The sequence below is a fragment of the Cupressus sempervirens genome, chromosome 1, assembly GCF_028749045.1.
Source record: "Cupressus sempervirens isolate cs-2001-9-10 chromosome 1, ASM2874904v1, whole genome shotgun sequence".
In the NCBI taxonomy this organism is placed as follows: domain Eukaryota; kingdom Viridiplantae; phylum Streptophyta; class Pinopsida; order Cupressales; family Cupressaceae; genus Cupressus; species Cupressus sempervirens.
This window is the reverse complement of record NC_143118.1, coordinates 112,577,696-112,588,231: the sequence shown is the minus strand read 5'-3', so window position 1 is coordinate 112,588,231 and position 10,536 is coordinate 112,577,696. Positions and strand designations below refer to the sequence as shown.

General features: G+C 34.4%; 2 protein-coding genes across 2 annotated transcripts in view; both read right to left on the bottom strand.

Annotated features, from left to right (window-relative positions):
- Positions 1-234: 234 nt before the first annotated feature.
- Positions 235-1,097, bottom strand: LOC149576472 (uncharacterized). The gene is made up of 2 exons (XM_089816132.1): positions 788-1,097; positions 235-651 (listed from the first exon to the last, which is right to left on the bottom strand). Exons 1-2 carry the CDS (start codon positions 788-790, stop codon positions 325-327), a joined length of 330 nt encoding a protein of 109 aa, XP_089672258.1. The 5' UTR covers positions 791-1,097; the 3' UTR covers positions 235-324.
- Positions 1,098-7,104: 6,007 nt separating this feature from the next.
- Positions 7,105-10,536, bottom strand: part of LOC149576471 (proteasome subunit alpha type-2-A-like) — a 42,003-nt gene continuing 38,571 nt past the window's right edge. Inside the window, exons 6-11 of the mRNA XM_089817388.1 lie at positions 9,163-9,230; positions 8,887-8,956; positions 8,380-8,465; positions 7,671-7,733; positions 7,502-7,567; positions 7,105-7,381 (exon numbers count right to left, since the gene is read on the bottom strand). Of these exons, the coding sequence (XP_089673514.1) occupies positions 7,333-7,381; positions 7,502-7,567; positions 7,671-7,733; positions 8,380-8,465; positions 8,887-8,956; positions 9,163-9,230 (402 nt within the window). The 3' untranslated portion in view covers positions 7,105-7,332. The remainder of the gene's footprint in view (positions 7,382-7,501; positions 7,568-7,670; positions 7,734-8,379; positions 8,466-8,886; positions 8,957-9,162; positions 9,231-10,536) is intronic.

The window sequence follows — 10,536 nt, the reverse complement described above, 5'->3', positions numbered from 1 at the left end:
TTTGAGAGCCCAAGGACTAACAAAATACCATCATAATGGCAAAATCCATCTACAAATCCATTTTGAATCATATCCTCCATTGAAGATTGAGCAACGTCATTGAGCACACATCCATCTTACGGACACATCTATGCATCAAAGGGAAGATTGTTTGGTTTAAGAGGTTTGCATGTTCTTAGGCTACTTTGGTACTTTAATTCTCTTTTCTTTAATCATATATGTGAGTTAAATCTATTGTTTTGAATATTTTGGTTATCCATTGTATTCCTTTAAGCACTAGTTTTACAGCTCTACACCCAATGCTTGGAGATCCAAGCATGAAAATTAGCAAGAGAGGGCCAAAAACCCCGAAAGTGAAAAATAGCAACAAAGGCAAAGAGCTCTTTTGTCATAAATATCATCAATTGTTTCTGGGTCTAAAAATACCCTTATAGGATTTGATACACTTAGAGGGGAAACTTCACAAGGACGAGAAGCCCTGGAATGAGCATCTCGAACAGCACCATGAAGACCCGCTTTAAATGCAACCACGTCGGCATAAGAGGCAGCCCTACCCCCTGAAGGCATAGGAGAAGCCGACCCAGATCTAGCTGAAATGGATGCAGAAGGCATAATGGCAAGGGCACCACTCCCACTCCCCGTACCAGCAACCTACAACCCCAGCACACAACAATCAATGAGAGACCACTCGGCAACCAGCGGCTATAAACGCAAACAGTCGAATTCCCAATGCGTTCCAAAAATTGGGCTCAATAATGAGAAGAGGCAAAGTTAGCGGCTACGACACCATGATAGTGGATGGCAAGGGCACCCAGCAAACAAGACCAAGCACCTACGGCCCCTGCACACAGCAACCAGGAACAAGCAGGAGCACGAGCATGAGCAAGGGCTCAGTCACGAGCATGGAGCCTACGGTCGCGGCTAGGCATTTATACCCTTGGTTAGTTCATGCATTATTAGATGATATTGACTAAGAACAACCAAAGCTAAAGGCTTTAAAATCTTTTACTAGATGTAGATCAACTGCTTAACTTGTGTTAATGACATCTTGAGTTAGCAATATGTTAATTTGAAATTAGCATCCTCTATTTTTTACTTTTACTATTTGGCACAAATAAGACTAAAGGTTAAATTGGAAAGTAATGATACTAAAATGGAATTAACCTTTATGAAGTACTAAATGAAGAATATGAGGTGCCTAATTTAGACAGATAGATCTTGGAATAAGCATTAAATTAGTCAATTGATAAAGAGTAATATGAGTCAAAATACAAACTATTTAATAATATAAAATTGAAATATTGTGAGGTGTTATGCAAATGGTAGATCTTGACAGCGAGATAGATGACAATTGAAAAGAGGAGATAACAATCAAGATTAACAAGTTATGTCTTGGCTAGTTAGCAGATATGGACACATGGATGTTATCATTTATGGAAATACTAACAGAAGGTAAGGTTGCATGGACTTAAGTACAATTTTAAGTTTATGTTTGATATGAAAATTGCCTGAGTCGAAATTATTGTCAGCAGAGGTACAATTTTAGTCAACAAGATTCACTAGATTAAAATTATTGGCCACAATTTTGTATCATGAAAGAATAGGAGTTTGTATCTGATGTAATTATGTCAGTTGATGTTAGTATATTAGTTAGCAAGTTTTGGTGAAAAAAATTGGGTAAGTGTTTACATGTTTCATCTTCAAGGTTGACTAGACAGGATAATCAAAAGGGTATATAAAGACACCTTGATAATGTGAAATATGGTTATGTTATGCATGTGATATATAAACTTTATGTATGATGGTATATTGATATTTTAATGATTGGATGTGATCAGATGTTGCAAAGGTATAATCAAATATGAGATACGCAAAGTACTAACCAAATATTAAAGATATCAATATTGTCAGTTACAATACAGTATATGTAACTCATTGTTTAGATTGCATATCATTGTATGAATAGCGAGCTCCTTTGTAATACTCCTAAAAGGGTTGAGACATCTAGCAAGGACTCATGTACTAAATGTATGTAATAGACTCTTAACAGGGTAACTCTCCTTATAGAAAATTTTCAGACAAGTACACTACCATGTAGGTACCATCCCCACCAGGATTTTCCCTCGGTCAGAGTTTCCCTAGTTAACAAATCATGATGTTATGAGTTTCTTCTTGTTATCATTTTACTTTCTAATGTATTCATTTGTGCATGTTGAGTGCTGAAATATTTTGTTAGGCAAAAAATGTTAGTGCTAAAATGGTAAAATGGAGTCCATTGTCACCATTTGAGCTGTTCAAGACATCAAAGACCCAGAGCTAAAGAGTTGGAAGGAGATTGAAGATATTTCAAAGTAATTTCAAGAAGCCCTAAAGTAATTTTATACATTGTGAGATCTTTGATTCAATCATTTACAATTGTTGAAGTAGGATAATTATGGATAAGCATTGGTTTTACAATGTCAAGGATAGACCACGTTATCAATTTAAGAAACACCCCTTCAAGTCAATGAAAGACGGCCCTAAAGGTGTATTGCATGTAGATGATATAAGGGCATATATACAGTGCAAGTTTGAAATCATAGGCAATAATGCAGAGGTAATGCTTGCCTCACCAAGAGACAAAGAAGCAGAGAGATGGGGAACCTATAAGGAGAAATTTGGTCAACTCAGAGGAATTATACAAAGATTCAGGAAAAAGAGAAGTAGAAAAGATTATAGAAAAGATAGCAAAGAAAGAAGGGACAAGCAAAGAAGAGTGGACTACAATGAAAAAGGGAAGTGAAGTTCCCTCAAATGCTAAACTAGAAAGTACAAGCACACAACCTATAAAAAATACTATTACAGAGATAGTAAAGATGCTAGATACACCCAATGTTTTGATGATAGAAGTTGAGATTACACCTCAACCTCACAAGGTCACAACGAGATTTACAAGGACTCCTCCAGTTGCTAAGACAAGATAAGCATGTTGAACAAACACCTATTAGAGTTACAAGGCAAAAGGAAAAGGCACAAAGCCCAAGCCCCAAGAAATTCAAGGTCACAAATAAGAAAAAAGCAAATAAAGGCAAATAAATAGACAAGTCCAAGGATGAACTTGAGATAGTAGAAACACTAGAAGTTGTTGAGATCAACAATAAGGAAGAAGAAAGAAATGGAAACATGATATCAAGAAGATTATTTCAAGAAATAAAAATGAAGGAAAATTGGATCAACTTGAGAAATACTACATAAGATATGTTTTGATTAAATAAAAACAGGTTTTGAATCAGAGATACTACATAAGATATGTTGAGGATGATCGAGCAATAAATAATAATTCGATTGTTAAGTACCTACTAAACTTTAAGACAAATCTTTTAGGGACTAGAGGAAGCATTCCACAAAATCCATCTATGAGAAACTAGTAGTAAGAAGGTAACTTGCACTTGAAAAATATCAAGAGATCGGAGAAACAAAGTTGTGAGAGTTTTGCACATTAATCATTGTTGATGAAATGAAATGAATTCTTGAGAGAGCGAGACCTAAGATGACGACCAAGATGAGGATTGTTAAAATAATGCCAACTCTATGGTGAAATTGCAGAAGAAACATAAAAGACTTTAGTAGAGGTTCTTGATGAACCTGGTACGAGAACAAATCATGGTAGGAAACCTTCAATCTATTACCATGGGAGGAAACAAAAAAGGTAAATCAATTTTATAGCACAATTAAGCAACCAAACTTCTATGTTACAGGTATTTGAGTTACACTTGATGTAACTCCTGAAGACAAAGCGAAATCAACACTTTTATTGATAATGAAGTCAATGTTGCAAAAATTCAAGACATCATAACAAAAGCTAATAATGAGGTAGATCAAATTGTTCAAGATGAACAAGTTAAGGAGAAGGAACAGGAAGAAAAGAATGAAGCTATCATAGAGTAAGAAGTTCAATCTATGACAAGTGAAATTAAACCTTCATTCATCATAGTAGATGTTGGTACACAAGGAAATATTCAAACAGTTATAGCTCCTAGACAGATCATAGTGGCACAAGTTAACATTGCAAGTACTTTAGCAAAGGTATTAAACACTACACCAATTACACCCACTTCATCACTCAAATCATTGTTGGCAAGTCATTTTAGTTGAGATATTCCGAGTGTGGATAAGGAGGACTTAGATGAAGACGCTTTGATGAGTATATCTTTGATAGCTTTTGCCAAGGCAAAGCAAAGATCTCAAAAAATATATGAAAAACATGTCAAAGTATTGGAACAAGAATTGGACAGATTACAAAAGACATTTCATTAAAGAAAACATTTGAAGGTAACAATGTTGTTGATAATTTAGTAAGTGTTTTAGAAGATTTTGACGCCCACTATACTTCACTTATATTGTTTGCAAAAGCCAAGGCAGAACATAAATTTGAAGTAGAACAATTTCATAAGGTATGTGCAAACATTATCAATGATGTTCGAGTGATTGATGAATGTATTAAGGAAATCAAAGGATGTGTGCAAGAAGGAAAGCAAGTATTTGTTGCACGCACAAAATATGTGGAAGATGATGAGGATAAGCTAGAAAAGTTAGCTGATGAATTTTCTAAGACAAACCAGAGTGTTTTGGACACAGAGAAAGCAATAAGCAAGACTTTTGATGCTATCAATGTTTTGCAAAGAGAAAGAGGCAGAGTGTTAAACAAATTTCTATTATTGTGAAGTCTTATCACACCCAAATTGGAGCTAATGCAAAAGTAGCTAGAGTTATTAGAGTCTTCTAAAAAGACTTATGAGGTATTCAAGTCATATTACATCATATGCAATATGTGGTGTATTTCAAGTGGCAAAGAGTACAAAGAAAACTTGGAAAACAAAGTTGACACACTAAGGAGAAATGTTGCACATATTCTGAGGTTGTTATTTTCAATTTTTGAAGCACTACAATTTTGATTTGTACATAGTTTACTCAACTTTGTCATTGATGTCAAAGGGGGAGTCAAAATCATTGAAAAATATGTATGTAAACAATATAAGGGCAAGTACACTACGAAGAAAAGGTAAGTATAACATGATCAGGTACAGATATGGACCTTCTGGTTAGGATCAGGATAAGTTTTTTGGACAGTTTTAAAGATTTGACAATTCTGACATAGTGACTTTTGCACTAAGTGTTGCCATCAATGTCAAAGGGGGAGTGTTAGAATACACTCCACCAATATAACTAAGAGGGGGAGCAGGGTGAGTCAGTTATCCAACTATTGTCACAATTATCAACCTTTATAAAACTTAACCATGTGAACTATATAATCAAAAACCATAACAAGATACTCATACACAATAACACTAGAGATGTTAACTAAGGAAACCCTTGATCAAAGGAAAAACCCCGGTGGGGATGATACCCACAAAATGACGTACTAATATAAATAATCCTTGTTAGAGGATGGGCCCTATTAGGAATCTAAAACAACATTCAATACATATCAATCCCTATTAGGAGACTTTGAATCCTTGTTAAGAGATGTGCCAACCTTGTTAGGAGTTGTGTAACGCAGATGGACTCATTGTCCAAATAGCTTTAGGGCCAAGACCAATTAACCCACTATCCAAATGATCTACATATTATTCTTTGCATAATAATATAATTGTATTGCACTGCTCCTTTCTCTTTCTCTGTCTTGTCAACCAGACCTCTGCTCCTTTTGATCTTGTTACCAAATCACAAACCTCACATCCAATAATCCCTTGGATTGCTTACTCCCATTCACCAAACACTGCGCTCCTTTTCGCACTTCCTTAAACACTTTTCAATCATGATTTTACAACAACAAAAAAATACTTTCCTTTATACCCTATCTTCAAAATAATTCCTTGAGCCGGCCTTGAGGCTCTCCCAATTAATTATAATAAAATAATTAATTAATTTGTAATTACAATAGCACTATCGTCTCACAGTCTATACAACTTCTCACACATGCGACACTAGGACTTGTGCACTCGCTGACGGCACCATCAAACTATCTTCTGTCACTAACTAATTGTGCATCTCCAAAATATATCTCTATTAGAAGATATAATGCAATCACCAGAAAACGCTTCCCAGGTGCTTTGTCTATGTACTGCTCACTGTAAATCAGGCATATCTTATGTACGTCTTCAACTAACTTTATGCGCATTGAACCTTATCATCAGGTCCTAATGTGGAACATGTCCTTACTCGCGCATCACTAGATCATCAAACCTCTATCCGTACAACCTTGATCTCTATCTGCGACTCTGCTAGTCTTCACAGACTTACTGTTATGTTGACATCAATGACAAACAAAGTCATGAATGCAACATGTCAATACTGCCACATACTCACCAATGCTTAAGATACTCTCCCAAAGGAATACCATCAGCATTCATGCTAACAAGGAGATTGTTGGCAAATTGGCAGACATGGATACATGGATGTTGTTTATAGCAACACTAATAGAAGGTAAGGTCGCATGGACTTAAGTACATTTTTTGGTTTTTGTTTGATATGAAAATTGCCTAGTATAAGTCGGAATTACTGTCAGTTGAGATACAGTTTTAGTCAACAAGCTTCATTGGATAAGAATTAATGGCCACAACTCTGTATTATGAAAGAACAGGAGTTTGCATATGATGTACCTGTGTTTGCTCCTGAGAATTTACTAGTGCTTGGCATGAATCCTTCAGTTGCTTACAATGTAAACAGCTCAGAAACAAAAGGGCACCAGTGGTCCTAGGGATGTTCTTAGAAATAGCTAATACCAACACATTACAAATATTCTCTACTGACCTTATGTCACTAAAAGAATCCTATGCTACTGAGCAAAATTTCTAGTCCCACCCCAACGACAGCATTAGGAAATCTGAAAGCTAAAATGTAAAAGCTTCAATTTTCAAAAATAAGATTGCAATTTTTCCTGTAGTAATCGTCTTTTGAACTTTTCTAATCACATGGGACCTCCCACTTCATTAAGATAGATCCTCAAGCCCTCTCCATAGGGCAACTTCATTTATGATGCTAATTTTTTAACCCTTCTAAAATCCAAAATGATACAGATTACCTGCATGATATTATGCAGACTACCTGCATGATAGACCAGAATGTCAAAAAACATGAAAAAGATCATTAATTAAAAACTTAGCCTGCTGCCAACATCCAAAATTTCATGCGGGCCGAGAAATCATTAACTTACTAAAATAAGCCCTTGAAAATTCTTTGTACCTCTTCATACAAAATAATTCAATACAATAATCAACTGTAACTTGTACCCTGATTGGTACAAGGATATCCAAGATATTGCATATTGAGTTTGTATGCTAGAAATTTAAATTACTCAACCTCAGCCAAAAAGTCATCAATTTCAGCAGGAGTCAATACTCTGCACCGGACATCAGCAAAAGCATTCCCAATAAGTAGTAAATACTGTTGTTCTCTAAAGAACATAAAGAAAACCATTATAAGCTCAAACAAAACCAATCTGAGGTACCCAAATGCATACCTGAATTTTCTGTCAGTGTCAACCACTCCTATCTCGATGTTTTTTCCTGATATTTGTCCTTCAAAACTGCACAAACATGGAAAAATCTATCAGCTAACTCTAGGAGCTAACAAGACTGTCAAATGTTTTCCACATATCATTTGAAAAATTTGTATCTCCGTTAGCGTACCCCTCTTTCAGTGTCAATATAGCAGTATGCACTGCATCATCAAGTTCCATGTCCTCCGTATATCTGCATCAATTCATAAAACATGCAATTACAACCCCAGTTAAAACTATGAAAACTTGAGCTAAGATGTACATCCTCAAGAATTTATTTCAATTGTAGCTGCCACTTATTTTGGATAACTGAAAATCTAATTCTTTCAATGGCCTATTGTAATAGACCAATTAAACTCTTTAAGGTGGCCTCAAAGTTTTCCATTATAATATTAGGGCTAACATTTGCAGGCTAACATCCATCTGAGCTCTATAGAATCCTCCATTCAGCGTACTTAAATAATCAGTAATCACCACCACAACAAACCACTCTTAAGATTATTTCTTGGCCACTGCAAGTGTCTTCATAAAGCATCAGACTGGTAAGTATAGCACAAAATTACCAGTATAGCAAAGGCCAAGGCATCAAACAAGGTCATAAGGAATAACCTTATATCATAGCATCAAAATATAATCAACTGGAAGTAAGCGTGATTATCAAGGCCAATATAATATTATCCCCTTTTTTTCCTTTTTGTACTTAGTATTATCATCTTGACATTGAATTTATCAATTTTCATCTCAGCTCACAGATAAATTAAAAGGAACTCTTTAAAAAATGGATTAGCGAATAAAGAGTATAAATTTTTTAAGGCAGGAGATATCCGGAGAAAAATCACCTCTTCTCAAGAAAATTTTTTGCATTTGTCACATTTTTTCCCATTGCTGAAGCCTTCCATGAAAAATAAGAACCTGAAGGATCCACCTGTTTTATTCACCATTAGTACAAATAATGATCCTTTAAGAACTAGAACTAGAAGGCGTATTTAACACGTTATAATTATAATGCAAAAAATTTATAATAAAAAAAGTTGTAGTCATAAGATTTTTACATAAAATAGCACCGTATTGTATAGTACAGTAAAATTCTAAATGGAGAAGGACCTAAAGATTTCTATGCTATGAAAGTATTAATTAATGGTTCCACATATTCTTCAGTGCTATGGTTAAAACTTAATAGTTAATACCTTAAAAAGATCTCCTCCAAAAGAACTCAAAGTAGAATGAATAATTTCAAAGAACTAGTAACATGATCTAACAATGCAAAATCTACCAATTTAGTTTATACTGCCAAAATGAATGAAATCATTTTGAAGAAGAATATTAGAGAAGCTAAACACGAATACCTGATATAATTGGGGACCATTGTCATCATAACCAGCAACCAAAAGAGATACTCCAAAGGGTCTTACTCCACTGCAAAGAGACATTGCTGCTGCTGTTAGTCATAACTTAATATATTGTAAATCACTATAAGTACGTATCAAGAAGTTAATTTGTGGCTGCAATTGAAGAGTAACAATCCTATAACTGAATGATCATGAAGTTGCAAAGTGCGACCACACTTTGCATAGATCAATGCCCCACAAAATAAGTAAATAATCATTACATAGTAAGCATACCCTGACTGAGTGAACTCTTGCATTACAGTCGCTGTTTCCCTCACAAGCTGTGTCACTGGGATTGGCTCCTGGAGACACAGATAAGCAAGTTTCAATATTGTTTCAAAATAAAATTAATGATGTTCAGAAAAAGTGTATTGTCAAATACAATTGGAGACACAGATAGGCAAGTTCCAATATTTTTATTTCAAAGGATAACTCAAATAATTGAAAAGATGTCATAAGACATGTCGACTTACAGAAACAACAAAAAACTTAACAAGAAGCCCATGATTTAGGTAATTACTGTTATAAATTTGGAACATGCACAAACTCAGTTGGAAAGCTTAAAATAGTAAATTTGAATTTACGGATATTTCAAAAGGATTATATATAAATGCATCTGCATTAAAAGTGACTAGATTTAATAAAAACTTGCTGTCAAGATCACAATTCAATCTGACAAATTTTGGAAAATAAATGCACATCATAACATTAAATTCAAATTTTAAGAGAGGTTTTAATAGATTTACATGCCAAACATGTTAAACAACAGCTAACTCATAAGACATGGCTCTTTTTTCCAACTCCTCCAAAGAGACATTTTTCTCTCAAAACATTTGTTACATATTGCTAAGGAGCTGACTGCTTCATAATATCTACAATAACCTTCTGATTGGAAGACTCTAGATTCCCTCAGCCAGATAATTGTGAGAGCAATACCAGCTTCATATTGAGACAGGCAACCATATGTAACCCTTAAGAAACTACAGTGGACTTTGCATCATTCAACAAGAAAAAACCAAGGTTGCACAGGGACGGGGTACTTGGGGTACTTAGGGTACCGATATGGGTACAGCTATTTTTCATACTTGGGTATGCCAAACTTTATTTTTAATTATACTTTTATATTTATAGAAAATCTGAAATTATGAGTCATGACATTGGTTTTTCAAAAAAAAGAACAGTGATAAAGTGTGCAAATTTAATGTATTGTTTTCAGTTTCAGATTTGCTATATATTTATAATAATAATGTAGATGCATAACAAGAACGGTGATAAAATTTGCAAATGTAATGTATTGCTTTCAGTTTCACATTTGCTATATGTTTGTAATAATAATATATGATAAATGTTTACATGCATGATAGAGAAGGCGGACATTAAACATGAACAAGAAGATCATAAATCATATGACAATGACACATTGCAAATGATAAACTTCTGACTTGAACTGTGATAAAGTTTATTGTTAATCAATATTTTATCAAAGTTTCAAACTGATTAGGTATTGAATTAAGCTTGATAAACAACAAGCTGATATGCAAACAGAAAACTTTTTTTTTAAATCAAAAATCTTAATCAAAGTCCTCAGCTATGGTGCTCTTCACCGAG